This window comes from Spea bombifrons, chromosome 5, assembly GCF_027358695.1.
Source record: "Spea bombifrons isolate aSpeBom1 chromosome 5, aSpeBom1.2.pri, whole genome shotgun sequence".
NCBI lineage: Eukaryota > Metazoa > Chordata > Amphibia > Anura > Pelobatidae > Spea > Spea bombifrons.
Window position 1 is genome coordinate 78,617,263 of NC_071091.1, and position 19,367 is coordinate 78,636,629.

At 36.9% G+C, this 19,367-nt stretch overlaps 1 protein-coding gene across 1 annotated transcript in view; it reads left to right on the plus strand.

The window, feature by feature from the left end:
• Positions 1 to 19,367, plus strand: part of METTL4 (methyltransferase 4, N6-adenosine) — a 46,931-nt gene that overhangs the window by 24,990 nt on the left and 2,574 nt on the right. The window contains exons 5-7 of the mRNA XM_053467881.1: positions 2,167 to 2,341; positions 3,347 to 3,453; positions 3,539 to 3,630. Of these exons, the coding sequence (XP_053323856.1) occupies positions 2,167 to 2,341; positions 3,347 to 3,453; positions 3,539 to 3,630 (374 nt within the window). The remainder of the gene's footprint in view (positions 1 to 2,166; positions 2,342 to 3,346; positions 3,454 to 3,538; positions 3,631 to 19,367) is intronic.

Genomic DNA, 19,367 nt, shown 5'->3' on the forward strand with positions numbered 1-19,367 from the left:
TTTCTAAGAAATAGCCTCACTAATTTTACTATACATTATGTGGTTTGATCATTTCTTTTTGAAAATGTACTTAATGGGTGGTATTTCTTTGTTACAATGGAACTATCTGTTTGTTTTCTTCGCAAAGTAGTGACTGTGGTGATTACCATAGCAACCAATGGAACATATGCGCTGTTTGCTTTAGTTCTTCACCTATGATATATATATATACTATATGAACAGAAAAATTGGGACACCTGACATTACACCAATGGGCTTTTTTGACATTGCATTCTAAGTACATAGACATTAATATGTAGCTACAACAGCTTCCACTCTTCTGGGAAGGCTTTCCATAAGATTTTGGAGTGTTGCTGTGGGAATTTTGCACATTTATCCAGCATTGTCCCCTTAAGCATGCCAAGAGGTTTTGGGGCAATGCTATGCGTTCAACTTTGTGGTACCAGTTAAGGGAAGGCCCCTTTCTATTCCAGCATGACTGTGCCCTGGTGCACAAAGCAGGGTCCATAAGGACAGGGTTGGATGAGTTTGGTGTGGAAGAGCTTGACTGGCCAGACAGAGCCTTGACCTCAACCCCATCAAACACTTTTGGGATATACTCTCGTCCTTCTTGTCCAACATAATCCCCTTTAACATTATAATGATATAGATATATATATATATATATATATATATATATATATACATATAAATATTATGGAGAAATAGTATTGGTTTAAAATGGCATTAACGCTATGCAGTAAAAAAATGCAGCCCACTGTGATAAAGTAGGAGACACATTTCTGTTCCTTGTACAACCAAGGAAATCATCAGAGAGCTTTGCCTATATTTGTGAAGGACATTCATTTTCCTTTTTTAACAGCCAAAAGGCACATACACATACTAAAAGCTATTTAATTATTAAGACTGCCACTTCTTCCAACAATTTTAATTCACCTCCTCACGGCACTGTTAATTAATATTCTCCAGTTCCAACACAGAATAGATGTTCTATTAAGACTGGATATCTCCCTGTTTTCCAGAATAACTTCTCCATTCTCTCCAAACATCACCGTCAAAGGTTTGAAGTACATGTGTATCATAAAACTTTTTGAGCAGCTTTTAGAAGTTTTGTTACAGGGACACTCCAGCAATCATGTGCACTTCAGTGCATTTTTTTTTTCCTTTAAATTTCAGTGCGGTCCCTGCTGCAGAATTCCCTTTCCTTGCCCCCCCCTCCACTTTTTTCTATGCAGGGGATGTCTTAGGCAGAACACATCTCCTGACACATGGTATACATATCACCAGTTGGCTCAAGCACTGCCTCATCGAACGCACGCACATAAAGCACTGGGACCTCATTTCTGCCTCTGATTGGCTGCTTCACACAGCCAATGAGTGGAGCAAAATGTCTGACCACTTAGGAGGTGGTCGGCTACAGCGGCAGCTTCTCCAAAAACTGAACATTTATTAACAGACTAAGAAAAAGAAGTAGAAAATGCAACTGCTTGTCTTCAATGTAATACTTTGTATATCCTGTTTACGGTTGAAAAAATTGACGCCTGTTTAGAAAATTAAAATGTAAATTTGCAAAGCACATAACGTGTGTATGTTCATGTGCAGATCAGAATGTTACTTGTTTCATTTAAGAAAAAAAAAACATTGAAAACAAACAGTAATTGAAAGAAATAAAGATGACAGGGACATGGAAACAATCATTGGAGGAGTCATTTCGAGAGACAAATTGACAAAATTAGAAAATTTCATTAAAAGTGAAATTGGTACGAATCTGAATGCACCGTTTTAATACCTAGTTGTAGACTGGAAACATTGGTCTTTTTAAAATTATAAAGTTTAAGGACAACTTTCAAAGACAATACATGTGTTCTAGAATATTTATTCAAGAAGTATTGTATGCCTGTGACAGAGTTCATTTTTTAATAAGAAAAACATTCTTCAAAACTCTTGTCAATCATTTGTTATTTTGGTTCGTTTATTAAAACCCCGAATTTAAGTCTATAGATAAGGCATGCATAAATCTCATTGGTAGCCACTTGGTGTCACTGTTGTCACACAGGTCCTATGAGGGATACACATTGATTTGCACTACTGTTTTATACAAGTTTTATTTGTTTTTGTTTTTTTGTAATATAAATTTAACTCTTGCCTTTCTTTACTTTGTATTAGCTATAGTTATTTATCCCCAATGGAAATGAAACAACTTCCTATACCTGCCCTGGCTGAATCCGATTGCCTTGTGGTAACTTGGGTGACCAATAGACAGAAGCACCTACGTTTCGTGAAGGAGGAGCTTTACCCTCATTGGTTAATAAAAACCCTGGCAGAGTGGCATTGGGTAAAGGTAAATGTTTCAATTTTTTATGCTTCTAAAAAATATAACTATTTTTAAAATAGTTTCAAAACTAATCGTTCTTTAACTTTTTCTTTGAATGTATGAAAAATCCTTGTGTGTGAGAGATGCTTTTAGCACTGGCTCTCCTGATGCAGATCAGTGTACGTCCTAAGAACTGATGTTTACAGCACTACGGAATATGATGGCGCAATATAAAGCAATAAATAATAATAAGATGTATGCCTCGACCTCCTAACATAGGCTGCAGCAATCATTGGGAATAGTGTGGGACAGAAACAGGGCCATGGTGTACAAATATCTACAGGGAACTCACTAACATAATAGAACTATATGATACAGCACACCTGGAAAAAGTAATTGCAAGTAGAAATCAGATCTATATTTGCCGTTATTTAAAATGGCCAGGGACAATCACTTTTGCTTTAGCGTTGTAGCCAGTGATGTATCCTGGACTAGGACGGCAGTTCCCCCTTGTACAATTCCATGGGGGCAGATCATATCCATCATATCGCAGCACTCTGTTTCTTAAAGATTTAGTGTCGTGGAGATCTGATCAGGTGTAGGCGACTCGGGGAGCTGCCCTAGGTCGGGCATAGGGTGGCCCCAAAGTTAACTATACACCTGGGTGTAAGGGGAGTGGCAATTAATTTGTGCGCAAGAGAGACACCTAAACAGGGGCACTTTCAATGTATGCAAACGCCATCATTTGTGTTGTACCTGTCATTTTCTATCACTTGCATTCTTTACATGTTTTGCTGAACACATCCATTATTTTATGACTAATGCACATAAATAACACTAACAGAACAAATTAAATGACAGGCACCTTAATTAAACCTACTTTAAAAATGTTTAGATATTAGAAAATTGTCACTGCTAGGCTTAATCTAATAACACGTATCAATCTTAATTTGGAAATCCAAGATGATTTAGATGTCAGATTTCATGAACATCGAAAAGCCTTTCAGTTATTTAATGGATTTTCTTTGTTAGATAACTAGATCTGGGGAATATGTGTTTCCACTGGATTCTGACCATAAAAAGCCTTATGAAATTCTGATACTAGGACGACTCGAGAAAGATGATTGTTCTTCTACAAGGTAAAAGATATATTATTTTTCTTGTAAAGGGGTTTATAAAACCTATTGTAATGTAACATGTTATATATAGTATTTTTTTTTTTAGGAGTACAGAAAAGAACCTCCCCCCTATTCCACAACAGAAGCTAATAGTCAGCGCACCATGTAAGCTTCATTCCCACAAACCACCTCTCTCAGGTACAGCCTACATGATATTTATTAATCTATTGATTCATCCGGCATTCAGCATTAATTTATCGGCATTTTAGGGATGCATATATTTAATGTGAAAATTGTATTGATCATCAACTTTGCTTGTCTTTGAATAATAGATATGAAATTCTGTCTCTCTGTACCTCTCTCATAAGATTGCAGTAGCTCTGCATGATTATACATAAGCACTTTGAATATGAATTGCACCAGAAGATATTTGTTTTGGTTTTTGCACAGAGAACATCTACATATTCTAACTGTAGGCCTGTGTTAGTATATAGCCAGGCATAGTAGTCTTCACTAATGGTCTGGAAGCACTGCATATTGCAGGTCATCCATAGAACATTTGAAATTATTTTTTTCCAAGTTCAGTGCCTGTTCTAAAATTCTACGTGATTACGTTATTTCTGTAAAAGTTTTGAGCATTCAACACTACTAGAAATCATGTTTCTAAAGTTGAATTTAGTTATAAGAACCCCCAAGTCTGGCATAGGCATTAAATAAACTGGATTGCTTTTTGGCAAGAAAAACCATGATAGGAATGAAAGTATATTGTTTTTCATCCGTCTGAGCAAAATAGGCATTAAAGGTGCTTTTTAGCCTTCATCTGGATCAATGCAATTAGGAATACATTGGATTTTTTTTGTTCTGGGAGGTAAGGGTAAAGAGACAAAACACTCACCCTGACCTTTCCATAACAACTAAAGATACATATGAACTATAATAATAAAAACTGTATATGTACTCATTTGGTTTCATTAAGTTTTTGAAACCAGGTAACTTTCGTGGCTACTTATTGTGCAGACAAGCAGAGGTCACAGTCGGTATATAGTCCAGGAAACAACCAGCGGTCACTGAGGAAAGTTATGCTAGCAATGTGGCTCATACACCAGGGGACAAGCCGAGTTCAGCAATGATAGGTGCACAGGATATGTGACCCATAGTGTGGTGGTGAGCCAAGGTAAGCAACACGTATTCAGGCACTAGGAACAACAGGGAAGGAACAGGTACAGGAGAAGGAGCAAGACTAGGGAACACAGGATATACTAACAAGTCGCATGATCAGAGACTAGGGCAACAACTGAGCACCTTTGGACAGGTAAACATGGATTGCATTGTTTCTAGGCCTCAAAGGGTGTGTTCGCAAATTGGGTGAGGAGACTTTAAGATGCTTCCCAGCAGAAAATAGTGAAGAAGTAAAAACTATTTCAACTAAATTGTGAATGGCTGTTATATTGAATAGTACAATGGTAATACTAATTTACTTTAACACCTGGAGCCCCTTGGATTACAATTAATTCAGTTTTAATATAGTACAAATTTACAACAATCTCTTTGGTCTACATAGGACATGTGTGGTCATACAGATGGAGGGATTTATGCAATCCTACTATTGATTAATGTTGTCCACTGTTCCTGACATACTGTGCTTACTGCTTTCATTCTTAAAAATAAGTAAACACAATACCTTTAGGTATGGAATTGATGGCTCTTGCGTAAAGCAAGAAAATCACCCAAGGCTGGATTGTAATTGTCATGTAGATTTTGTTTGGGCTTCATGTTGTTACATCCCTATGTCAATACATTTTCTGCCTGTGTACTGTATCTAATCAGCTACATTTTATTCTGCTGATTTGATGTGAAAAGTATATTAGGTGCACTGGCAATGTTCACAGCAGAGAAATAAGGTACTGTGCTTACAATAAATCAGCAAGCAGTATTATATGCCAGGGGCGTAATTAATTAAGGCAAAAATAGGACTTCTCAAAAACATGCAACTTGTAGTGGGTATTTTAGGTGGAAGTTTAATAATCTTTATTCAGTTTTAAATAAATGCTATTTTCTCTATTTTTCCTCCCTCTTTACTTGTCTATCTGAATATGCTTAGTTGTAATACACAGATATCTGTAGAGTGAATGGCATGTACTAGTGAGAAATGTATTGATACAGTGATCCATCATGGTTTTGTACACTTAAAAAAACAAACCCAAACACTTAAAAATATAGACATGAAATAGTATTACTCCACAGTGCTATACCATGGGAAAACAGGACATAACAAGTAGTGCATCAAAAACAATTTAAACTAAAAGAAACAAAAGGCCAAAATCTTGACATGGACCTGGTGGGCTTTGACCTTCTGTGCCTGTGGGAAAGGATACCTCTACTTGGCATCCCGCTGCTCTATAGGCTTCTTCTTAAGAAGCTTGAACTTATTCCCCCCTTGTTTATGGGTAAATGGGAAATAATCTTGGGAATGGGGCTGTCATCTTAACAGCGGCAAAAGATCTGTATGTTAATAAGGACATGCTCTCAATAGCTTCCAAAAATGCAGGAGAATGCATATAGATATGGTTGGATGAGTTTGGTGTGGAATAGTTGACTGGCCTGCACAGAGCCCTGGTCTCAACCCCATCAAACACCTTTGGAATGAAGTGGAATGGAGATTGCATGCCGGACCTTCTCGTCCAACATCAGTGCCTACCCTCACAAATGCTCTACTGAATGAATGGGCAAACGTTTCCCATAGGAACACTCCTTCCCAGAGGAGTGGAAGCTGTTATAGCTGTAAAGGGGGCCAACAACATATTAACCTCTATGTATTTAGAATGCAATGTCAAGAAAGTCCTTGTTGGTGTAATGGTCCAATATTTTTGTCCCTTTTAGTTTGTGTATATAACTAGATGGCCAAGCTAATTGATGTGTGAATAGGATCTCTCCAGGATTTGATACTTATTGGAATTTTTTATTTAATTTAATGCACCCATTGATCTCTTACTGCTCAGAATGAACATTAAAAATGAGCTAGCCTTGATGATATGAGCACTGGGTTCCTAGCATTCCAGTCTTCTTGTTGAATGTACCTTGTATTAATGGGTAGGTCTGCCATTTATAGCCTTATGAAAAATACAGGACTCCATTTGTAAAAGCTAGAATCATTAGGGGGCAAAGGAATACATTAGGAGCTACCCACAGAAACACCCCAAATGCTTCTGTGGTTGTTGCTCACATATGTAGCATCCCCCACCCCCCAGAACTGCCACATCATTGTGTAGATAAGCAGTATATTTGTGCTTATTGTAGAAAATGGGCATGTATTCTGATTATTTTATTGCAGATATTCAGAATAGAACTTACTGCTCTGAACAAGAACACATTTTTGATACAATTAAATGTTCTGCTGCTGATACTAGTCCTAAATACATGGAAAACTTTTGATAAGATTCAAGCAGATACATAATTAGTGCCATTAATATGGTTGTATAAAAGTATTTCCTTCTCAAGAACATAATGTGCCTGGAACTGCCTGGGTCGTGAGGATTAATTGGTGTACTTGCAGCCGTGCACTAATGTAACATGTTCATGTCATCACTCTTTACTCCCTTGGAACCTAGTATGTGAGATACAGTCAAATCTGATCTGGTTAGCACTTCTTGGAACCTGAGAGATCTCTCCTCCACCTCTTGTAGGACTTATAGAAGGCTTAAAGGTTTGGTGTTATGTATTAAAATGAATAGCATTTAATATTTTAGGTGCTAGCATATTTAGCTGGGATAGTCATTGCATGTCACGAAGTAGCATGCGGACACCTATAGGAAATAGACACTGCATGCCTGTTTTAAAAGCATTGGTATCTTGCAAGATATTTTTTTCTAATTCAAAACAATCCATGTATTCAAACATACAGGACAGTGCTCAAACAATGCAATAGAAAGTAGTAAGGACCTAGTAAAACATTTATATTTTTATTGTGGCCACGAAAATGTGACATACAACCTCACTGTTTGTATCCACAATCCACAGGAGGGTTTTGAGATCTTAAATTGTGGTTAAAAGGAGGGTTTTGTCATGTGGAGCATTATTTTTAGACAAATGAGGACAACAGATACTGGAAGGAATATGGTGAAGATACAGAAGAAGAGGTAAGATGACCGAAAGTGAGAGAGAATTCAATATGATTTTAGTTTATTCTTAGTAAACTCATGTAAACTATGTTTACAGCTTAAAATAAACACTATATATTTTTATATACAGTATGATGTGTATAATATAAGGAGGGGTGTCTTAAGCTTTTCTTAGCTTTTCTATTTCTCCTGTCTTATAAAGTTGCTTATTTTGTTGTAGAACAACATTTGAAACAGCTAAGAAAAGTGCAAAGGTAGTATTACTAGTGGTCAAAGTTAAGGAAGATTATAACAGATTGGAATTGAATAGATCCAAAGGCTAAGTAAGATGCCATAACTTCCAAGATGCAACTAGTACAGAAAATGTATATTTTTATTGTCAATACATGTTGGAGACCTTTTTCCATCAACTGCCATGCATTTTACTGCATGCAAATTGGAGTGTTCATTGTTCCGTCTAATGTCATAACTAAAATAACGGAAGTAGTAGGCAATCTCATGCACACTAGCAAAACATCAGATATCAAACAGCATACATGTGATTTGCTGTTACCCCCATTGATTTTAACATTTGAGTGGAAAGTTAGTTCTATTGAGCATGTGCTAGAGGCATACTGTGGTATGCTCCCCATTTTCAGTAGATGCAGGTAAGGGATACTTTCGACAACAAAGAAGAATCTCTAACTTCATTAACAAAATAATGGTTGCAGTACAATGTGCAGAATGGACGACAGTATTCATTTAATTTAAAAATAGGCTGTGTTGGTTTTAATACTATATATTTTGTTTCCACGACATGGAGCAGGTACACTTAGTGCTTTGCTTTTTAACAGATACAGTTTTTATTCCCAGACTGGAGATGTAGTTTTGAAATATTGAGGTGAAATGTCAAAACATACAAGATCCATTATAGAAGCTAGACCTTCTATTTTAATCTTTCAAAAAGCAATTGTTCCAGACACAGCTTTTGTACAGATCAGGCATTGCTCTTGGGTATGTCATAAGGAAAGTAAAATGTTGCTGTTTTTCAGCATTGATATAACACTTAAATATATGACTGCACTGTCACTATTCACTCTTATGCCTCTGAACATATGTTTGTCTTGTTTGTGTCTTTCGCCCTAAATCTTGTGACTTCTATTATTGAAAATACAGTCAACCTTAAATTCTCCACCAGTTGTTGAACTACAGTCAATTCAGCTAGGAAATATTGTGGCACAGGGGGAAACATTTCTTTGTTTGATTCAATGGATACAAAACCTCCCTTTCCCATAATCCCTAGACATCTGGTTTCCATATTTAACATCTTCCTCTATGTTACCTCTATGAACCTCCCTCACCTTTCTATTTCTCTACCCAGGAACTTACATCATTCCCCATGGTGTTACTCATATGGCACCCTCAACTGCTTCAGTCCAATCAAGCCTACTGAAGTTTCTGAGGTTCTCTCATCCTCCCACCTCACCACTTGCTCTCTAGAACCTGTATCCTCACATCTCCTACCATCCCTTTCTGGTGTCCTTACCCCATCCCTAACCAATATGTTTAATCTCTCTCTCCTCTGGTGCATTCCCATCCTCATTTAAACATGTCATTATTTCTCCCATCCTAAAGAAAAGTTCTCTTATTCCCACCTCCCCTATCAAACTCTTCCCTTCTCCCATTGATATCCAAACTGATGGAATGATTAACTTATAATTCAGGGGCCTCCAACCTGCGGCCCTCCAGCTGCTGCAGGACTACATCTCCCATCCTCCTCAGCCAGCCCCATAGCTGAAAGAGCATTGTGCGAGATGTAGTCCTGCAGCAGCTGGAGGGCCGCAGGTTGGCTGCCCCTGTTATAATTAATTAACCTATTTTTTCATGCTCATGGCATGTGTTACACAGCTCTTTTCTGGCTCAAATCCTACCTCTCTAACTGTGCCTTTTAGTGTCTCCTTCATTGGAACTTGCTTCTTCCCCTATTGCTATCTGTTGGTATTCCACAAGGCTCAGTTCTTGGGACTCTTTTCTTCTCCATAAACACCTCTTCCTTTTGCCTCTAATGCAAATCTCTCCTGCGCTTTCACCCTCTCTTCTAACTTGTATTACTGTCTTTCTGGAATTGCATCAGCCCCATTATCTAAAGCTCCTCATGCCCTCCAGAATTAAATTCACACTTCTGACCCAGACCTACAGAGCCCTTAACAAGCATACACACCCCTAACAGCCCTCTTTGTTCCTCTCATGGCTTGTATCTCTCTTCTACCGTCATTATTTCTTCTCAATCTCATATTGAGGATTTCGCATGTGCTCTGGAATTGCCTACCTCGACTGTCAGACACACATTTTTAAAAGCTCTCAAAAAAACCCACCTTTTTATTTTTTTATTTTTTTATTAAAGTACAAAGATATAAAACGTACATATTTAGACATATAGGAGGGTTACATATAGTCAGTCATATAAATGCAGATGTAGGGTTATGTCTTTCTTGAGCCTGAGCTCTCATATCGACAGATGTGGTCTACTTATTTTATCTTACAATTCTTGAGGAGAGATCACGGCTGTATCTATCATCTCTGCTATAAATGCTTGACATCTCTATAAGGCCCCCCTATAACATATATAAGACGGCCATGGCACAGTCTTTTTATTAGGGACTCTAATAAATCAAAGATCTTATTCCATATAGTGCTAATCTCTTTGCATTTCCACCAGATATGGAGATAGGTTCCCTCATCCTTATCGCATCTCCAACAAGTAGAGGAGCTAGATGGATACATTAACTTTATCTTGGATGGAACTAAATACCACCTATTAGCAACTTTGTATTGCTAATACAATTTTTCGATAGGCGTCCAACCTTTCTTCTTGTTTTAGGGTTAGGCGGAAGAGCCAGATGGGGGAGAGGGGGCAGGTTTGCGTTGCCAAATGGGAATCCAAAATACGTGGTCAAAAACAGGCAAATGTCTAGGGCTGGCAGCTAGGTTCAGTACAGTGTATCAGGTGAAAGGTCAAATCAGGAAAGTCTGGTAAAAAAGCACTCTCTCTGGAGCAAGCTAGCCCTACAACTGAGCAAACGGAAAAGGACAGGTCATACACACTCCTCCTGACAGTAAGTAAAGGGCCAGGCCACCTCCACTACTCAACAAAGGACGGCATGGGTGATCCTCCAGTGACCCTTACACTAATCAAAACATCTGAAAGACCAGATCATCCTTACTCATCCCTGTTCAAGCAGTCCTCTCCTACTGATTCACGGATCAACAAACTAGATTGTAAGTTTCCAACAGCAGGCTACTCTTTTCCTTTTGTACCAGTTTGTTGTTTGTGATTTTAAATATCTTTGTTACACTTGAGACTGCTCTATCAATGTAATTCTTCCTAAAAGTTTACAGTTCAGTGTTGTGTACCTATCAAGACACATGTATGAAGTGTATTTAGGGTAACCTTCTCCAAGTTCTTGATCTTGGGTATGAGAGGTGACCGTGATATACGGTGCAATCCAGAGCTTCTTATAACAACTGTTTTACATATTACTGTGTTTACATTAAGAAATTTAGACATCTCTGCTGTAGATACGCAGTCTGAACATATTTTATATTTATTTTTACACTTCAAAGAACTAATACATGTTAGGTTTATACTTTTTCTCCTATCAAGCTCTCTAGTTTAACCATCACAGGAAAGCCATTCATCAGATACCACAACTTTAACATTTTTACATTACATTTATTTATACGGCGCCCTCAGGTTCCATAGCACTGTTACAATCAGTGGGATAATTTAAAGTCACACACAATAACAAACTGGTGAAAAAGAGAACCGGGCCCTGCTCTTGTGAGCTTCAAATCTAGTATGTGGTTGAGGGGGAAGTGAAACAATAGGAGAGAACTGCTTGGATGGAGAAGAGTTTATGGGGTCTGGATGAGCTGTTAAATTTGTTGATCGTTAAGATGGCTTGATTTGGGCACTAACGTTTTTAGTGTAATGTGTCAATATTACCCTGTTTGTAGCTAGTTATTTTGTCTCATGTAGTGTTATTTTGCAAAAAAATTGCCTTTTTGTAATTGAACCTATCGTCATGACTTAAAAACCTTTTAGTATATTTCTGGTCAATACTTTCACAATATCGGTTTATGAGATGCACTCCTGATGAGATGTGCAAGAAACAAAACAACCTTGGCAATTTTGAAAAAAACCCTGCTTATACTCAACTGAGAAATTAATTAAAAAGCTTGGCAGACCCACTGATCACCTGGCACTAGTATATGGTATACTCTCCGGTTTGCTTATTACTGAAATCACCCATGGATACAGGCACACGGTATCCCCGCCAAAGAATTGTATAGAAATATTACATTCTAGTTATTTCTGCATAGATATAGTGAGTTTCATTATTCTTGTTTTCTTTTTGTTCCTGTTACTTTGATGTTGCTAATGGCTAATAACATTAGCTAAAAGTCTCCATGAAACAACATTTTGCAACCAGAAATATTGCAGGCTTTCTAATTTAATAAAGTTGCATGCTTAACGGAATGTTCATTCTAAATTGACCAGCAGGGCGCAGCTAAACCACACCAATAAACTATATGTGAACATCATGTGAGAACAAGGGAACTTGATTGCTCACACGCGTTCTTTATGTTGTCTTTATGTAGCATCAGAGACAAAAAAGCCCGCTTTTTTATTTTTATTATTGCTGCTGTTGATCGTTTTGCTTTCTTTTCTGTTTTGCTCTTGTTTGGGTGGCGGTGCGAGGATATACTTGCATAATCATTTAATGAGTGATTATATCAATTTATTTCTCTGGCTTACGTGAGGAACATGTTGCATATTAAAGTAAGCCATCAACAGACACTCTGGTTCACGCAGTGCATTTCATGTTTAAAAAAAAACAAAAAAAAACCCATAAAGGTTTCTTTTAAACCATATTCTGCGTTTAAAGCTAGCTGCTTTACTATGTCATTGTATTTTACTTAAATTTGTTATGTAGATATGTCAAGTGAAATGTTCTTGCGGTTTTGATTCAGGTAACAGTTACAGAATTAGTTAAATTCTTTACTTCCATGCAACGGTAGTGAACTTGGTTGTACCCACAGAATAAATGTGTGTGTGTGTATATATATATATATGTGTGTATATATATATATATATATATATATGTATATATACATATATATATATACATATATATGTATATTTTCAAATCGTATATTTACGATATATTGAGCATCTAGCTTTAAATTACCCTGGAAGCCAAATAGTTTTAGAAGCAGCCAGTACAGGAGAAACTGAAAATGTCTGTATACAGATTAAAAGGGCTACTGAAAAGCTTCACCCCCCCCAATACATCCATCATGAGGCTCTGTTGCTGACCCATATTGGACACATCCAGCCAGACCCTGAATACCGGAACTGAATTAGGAAGGTGTGTCAGCTGCTCGGCTTAGACAGAAAGCAAAGTTGACAAGAAGGGAGGAAGACTGATATCAGCAGGTGGTACCTTGGTCAGGGGCAGAATGAAACACCGGTACAGGATCTCCATGAGAGCAAGAACCTGAAAGTTGTGGCTGCTGTTAATGTAGAAAACTGGGACTCTGTGCGGATAGGCCTCCTTTTGTAATGTAGATTGAGTGTACAATTCTTTGAGTAATTTTAATATGCTACAGGATGGTTCTTTTGTATTTTATTCCTTTAGAACAATTTAAAGTGGGTTTTGTTATGCTATGCTGAGCTGGTAGATTGCAAGATCTTGTAATCTTGGTGTCGATGCAACACAATTTTTGTCTTTTCCTTTTTATGTGTATTGCCATCAAAGAACATGTATTTGTGGTTTTGTCTTCCCAGAAACGATTGTGCTTTGTGTTAGCTGCAGTAAAACAAGGGAAGGATTTATGTTAATTGGAATATGAACTTCATCACAGTAGAGCATAAAAGCACCAAAGTGGAGGGTCAAGCACTCAGCAGCCCCACCCTGCGAGTGTGTGGTCTACCGCTTCTTGGCTGGGCTGCTGTTACTCCTAGACGCTTCCTCTTCACAATAAAAGCACTTACAGTGGACCTGGCAGATCTAACAGGACAGACATTTCATCAACTTGCTTGTGGCAAAGGTGGCACCTAGGACAGTGCTACATTAAAAGTCACTGGGCTCTTCAGTACGACTCATTCTACAGCCAATGTTTGCCTATGTGCTTGATTTTATACACCTGTTAGCAATTGGTGTGGCTGAGATGCCTAAACTCAATAATTAGGGGGGGTTTCCACGTACTTTTGTTGATATAATGTACATATACATAAGGAACCATAAAGGCGGTGATGGAGATGATACATTCATAGCAATAGATTACAGTCATAAATATTATTAGGCACTGGCAAGTGTAACCACTGAGGGCCCAGGTAATTCAGAATTTTTATTTTTTCTTTATTTGTTTTGCCTTTTTTATTGCTTTGTAATGATATTAGTTGATACCTCCCATATACTAGCTTCTTGGAACTGCAGTCTCCTGAAGCACACATATTAAACATTTTTTTTAGATATTTTACAATAGAGAAGCATATTTCTTTTCTCGGCTGAACGCGTGGAGATGAGTTGTATGAAATGCCGAATGGCATTTCCGAAACAGTATGTGTTTGCTTTGACAATCCCATTAGAAACAGTGTGACATGTCACAAAGGTCTGTACTATTAAGAAACACATTGTACCACAATGGTACTGCACTAACTCTGCAACCTTAGCTCCGAAAGTCTAAAAAATATGTTGTAGGCAGTTTAAGCAGTAGCTTAAAAAACAAATGAATAGTGCAATTTTTTTTTACAATGCCATTAAGATTTTTTTTGTTTTTAATAGTTAGAGCTTTTTCTTTTATGTGTCTAAAATAAAATAAATGGCAATAAACTCTTGTAAATTTAAATTTCGTGTTACCACGTATAATGCGCATTTATGTTGAAAGAAATTAAAGCACGTTTTGCTCGGAAAAATGTTGGCTTCTATCACTGAAATAAATCAATAGATCTTCTGCAAGCTTGGCTTTGGGTTTAACTCTAACAGGATACTTACGACTGAGCCCAGTGTGAGAGAGGAACAAAAAGACTTTTGGATGAATGTGTATGTTTGTTTTCTTTAAGATAAGAATGTATATTCATTTTCTTCGGGGACCCTATAGGTACTATCCAGACCCATTACCATTTAAAAAAAAACAACTAACTTTAGTGAATTTATCTTTAATTTCAGTCACAGAACGTATCATTTTTTATAAATTAGACTGCTTTCTTTTAAGGCACTAAGATGAGAAATGGACTGAGCCCCCGAATATGCTATTCAAAGAAACATTAGGAGATCTTCTGTTTTATTAAAGTATCCATTGTTTTAAATGCATAAAATGGTACAGTGATATTTAAAGGAGCTGTTCCACATACACAAAATATTAATCTCTGGTTTTTATGCCTTAATCTTAAATATATATGGCAACAAGCCATTAGCGCCTGCTTTTGTGTCACGTGACACAAGTGTTTCTGGCAAAAAATATTAATACACCATTTTAAATGAATAAAAATCATTTTTGCGAAGAGTTTGTGCATTCAACAGCACCGAGAATAGTTTCTTACGCTACGTTCATGCTTTTATGAAGCTTTATCTACTCAATGATAAAGGGAGAGTTGGCAGGGGAGTGATCTGAATCACCTTAGTTTAATATTCATAATGAATGGTGAACACATATATATAAATGTGTTTCAGATCATAAATTAAAATTTGTTTCATGAATGTTTACCAATGGTTTAACAATTCGGTTTCAAAGTTAGATTAGGCAAGTCTTCTATTGTGTAGTCCATGTTACAAAAGTTAAGACTTGATATTCAGCTGAATTTAGAAATAAGAAATGAGTTTTACTTCTAAAGATCATCTACCTTATCTGACAGGTTATTTTTTTTCTGGTGATGTTTTTTCATCATTCTCTGAAAGGAAGCCTTTAGATTTTTGAAGAATAATATCTTTAGCTTTTATTAACAGAAGAGCAAAGAATATTTTTACTTTTGTGAGAATTACTTCTTTTTTGAAGCCCTAGGGACTGCTTTTTGCATCTTCTTCGTTAAACCCTTTCGGTTCCCAGATCATATAGTATACAGCTGAATCGCCCTTTTGTCATTTTCAAGTAAAATTGCAGATGTTCGGTTGAAATAAAATTACACAAAGGCTTTTTCATTCTTTACAGCAGCACAACGACAAGAGCAAAAAGAAAGGTATCTAGTCAAGGATTACTAGCCTTTTTTTTATTAATACAGGATAGCAACGCCGAACAAAACGTTATTTTGTCCAGGGAATTACTGAAAAGTTTTTTTATGAATAGTGCATCCTTAAAGCATTTTGACTGTTGTGGTGTTTACTAGTCAAGAACAGCACAGAAAATGTAGGGTGCCTTTCTCTTCTTACTAAAATCCAGCCTCAGTAACTGTTTCACCTAATCATTGCTGTAGCTAGTGATGGTTTCTGAATATATTAGCAGTATTGGATGATTCATATAATGGATCGTCACTTAGTGTGTTTATTGAGTTTTTACAGGAATTATGAATGCACTATTTATGATCAAGCGCATGGACCTAGCACTTGACTGCTTGTCAGATAGTCTCATGTGACTTCCTGCTAGTCACCCCTTCCATTAGATGTCATGCATCATTAATATGTGAGTAAAGATTATATGCTACATATGTATATATGTTTAAGGAAAAAACCACTATACCAATTATTTGTGTCTTTTTGCTGAATACTATATTCCTATTAGATGATATAAAGGTTTTTTGTTGAAAGATCCTCAGATCTTGCTCTCCTTAATTGTCAGGAGGTTAAGTTAAAATATAATATGACTTTTTCTGTGTCAATGTGATCATCTTTTTGTTAGAAAATGCTTATAAAAACATCACCTATGACATTTTGCTAATCGATCAGTGTCTTTTGTAAGCTGCATGTGTATGTAATTTAGATGGTATAAGATTTATTGATTTATTATTGCCATTATCTGGGTTTAAGTAGCTTTAATGTAGTCCTATACACTGTTAGAAACAATGTGTTAATATGATTTGTATGATTGGCTTACTTACTATTTTTTTAAAACATGACATGTAGTAGTAAAAAATAAATAAAATAAAAAAAAAAACCTAGAAGTCTATACTCTCCTTGGCAAAAAAAAGATAAATATCTTACTATTTAACTAGCTCACAAGAGCTGGGCTATTTCTTTCTCCTTTTGTACCAGTTTGTTATTCTGTGTGACTTACGTAAATTATCCCACTGATTGTAACAGTGCTACGGAATCTGCTGTCGCTATATATATAAAAAAATGGAATCGTGGATACTGTCTATGCCTATTGTGAATAGGACAACCTATAGTGTCAGCAATGAAAGTGTTAAACCTGTAAATGCTAGGAAATGTAGTTACTCGGTGTACCCATAATGAAACTTTGTACAGCTTTTGTCAGTAGACCTTTAATTCTATAAAATGTATGATGTGTCAACAAGGTTCACAGACTGCAGAATTTTTAGCATGTATAGTATATGTTCTAGCTATTATTCGCATTTGTATTCACTTTGTGTTTTAAAGTTCTTTTCTATAAGAAACAAGGCCATGTTACTTCTGATGTAATACACTTTAGAATTTTTTCTACGCACTGTTTTTTTGTTTTTTTGTTACCATAGTGACAAATCCTTTCAAGCAACATCCAACTTCATGAAGTGATTCTCTTTCGGAAACTCAATGCTTTAAAGTTCAACCTGGATGTTCGAACCTAGGAAGGTTGATTGGATGCTCAGTGACTTAAAAAGAAATGATAATTAAAACCTTATTTTTACACACCCTATTTAACGGCATCGATTAACCTTCATGGATAGTCAACTGTTTTTTTTCTTAAAGGAACAATAACACAAATAATAGATATTGTCGTTGATTTTCTTTTGCTTTGTATATTTCTGTTTCCTTAAAGGGTATTTAACGTGACCTTAAAATATTGTGCTGTGTGTACGGTAATATAGGTTAGCAGTGGATAAAAATCTAATTTTATTTTCTTTTTGTTCCAATGAACATCCTTTTTGTGCAAACAATGAGGCTGCTATTGTGATATTTTGGGTGACTTTCCCTGCGCAGTCAGCACTCTGAGTAAATTCTTTATGGCAGTGCTATAGGGTTTGTGCTTACATATAACTTACATATTGTGCTTACAGAATGTCCGGCTGGGTGATTAACGAGCCATTGTATTGTATCACCACAGGCATAACAAAAAGTAAAAAAATAAAAATAAAACAATTTTTTTTTTTTTTGCACAAATCACACTCTGATTCTGAAAACGAGTGCTTACGTGATTGAGTTTTTGTGAATATATATTCTGATTAGCCATTATATTATGACCACCTGTCACTGGGTGGGGATATATTAGGCAGCAAGTGAACATTTCATCCTCAAAGTTGATGTATTAGAATCATGGAAAATGTCTAAGCAACTTTGACAAAGGCCAAATTGTGATGGTTAGATGACTGGGTCAGAGACTCTCCAAAACTGCAGCTCTTGTGGGGTGTTCCCAGTCTGCAGTGGTCAGTGGCCCAAGGAAGGAAAAGCTGTTTTTTTTTCCCCATCATGTGAATCGCCGTGTGCGTCGCTTAGCTAGAGAACACATGGCACCAGGATGCATCCATGGAAGCACCCCCTTGCAAATTAAAGGACTTAAAGGATCTGCTGCTAACGTCTTGGTGCAGGATACCACAGCACTCCTTCAGAAGTCTAGTGGAGTCCATACCTCGATGGGTTTGGGCTGGTCTGGCAGCAAAAGGGGGACCTACACAATATTAAGCCGGTGGTCATAATGTTATGGCTGATTGGTGAATATATGTGTATATATATATATATGTGTGTATATATATATATAATACACACACACATGTGTATACCACAGCACAAGGAGTGCTGTAGTATCAAATTTATTGATGACAATAATACAGACTGAGAGGCCTCAGACATGGCTCCTCTCCCAATCCTTGAACATCCACGAAACAGGACCTAGAGGACATGTACATAAGGCTTCAAACCTTTAAAGATGAACTCTGATCCAATATTGCCATTATTAAACAAGTTATGCAACTGCTGAGGAAAGAACCCACACAGAATGGATAACCAACCTGATTTCCGAGTAGAATCAATTAGCCAGACGGTACCCTCTATCTACATGATCAGGTCTCTCCGAGCTAGACATAGAAGACCTTGGTAATCAATCCTGCTGAAACGGCCATTTGAAGCCATCTCATTAGAGGCGCTCCCAGTGATCCTCCTACAAGACATGCAACAAGCTTACAGAACAATGATGTGGTGATACGTCACTCTTATGAAACTCACCACATGCAGGCCACTGCCACTCCTGACTGTTGAAAGGCCTGTGGCTCCCAGGGAATCTAAATATTCTGGAAATGATTTAAAACATTCATTAAATAAGTTCTCCAGAAACCCCATTGCCTTCTGACCCTGTTCTCTATGCCCCAAGCTGAAAACATTATTGTATCCAGTATCGTGCAGGCAGCCAGGAGAACTTTAGCCCAAGGTATGGAACCAACATGACATCCCATCCCCAATGAGTCTGGGAATGCTTATACAATCTTTTTTATTGACAAAACAAACAGAATGAAACAAACGGCATTTTGTCTTTGTCTTAAAATAAGTGGGATGATCTTAAACATTTGAATGTGACAAATACGCAAAAATAGAAGAAATTAGGAAATATGTTTTCACCGTACTGTGCGAGGTTTTAGGCAGGTGTGAAAAAATGCTGTAAAGTAAGAATGCTTTCAAAAATAAACATGCT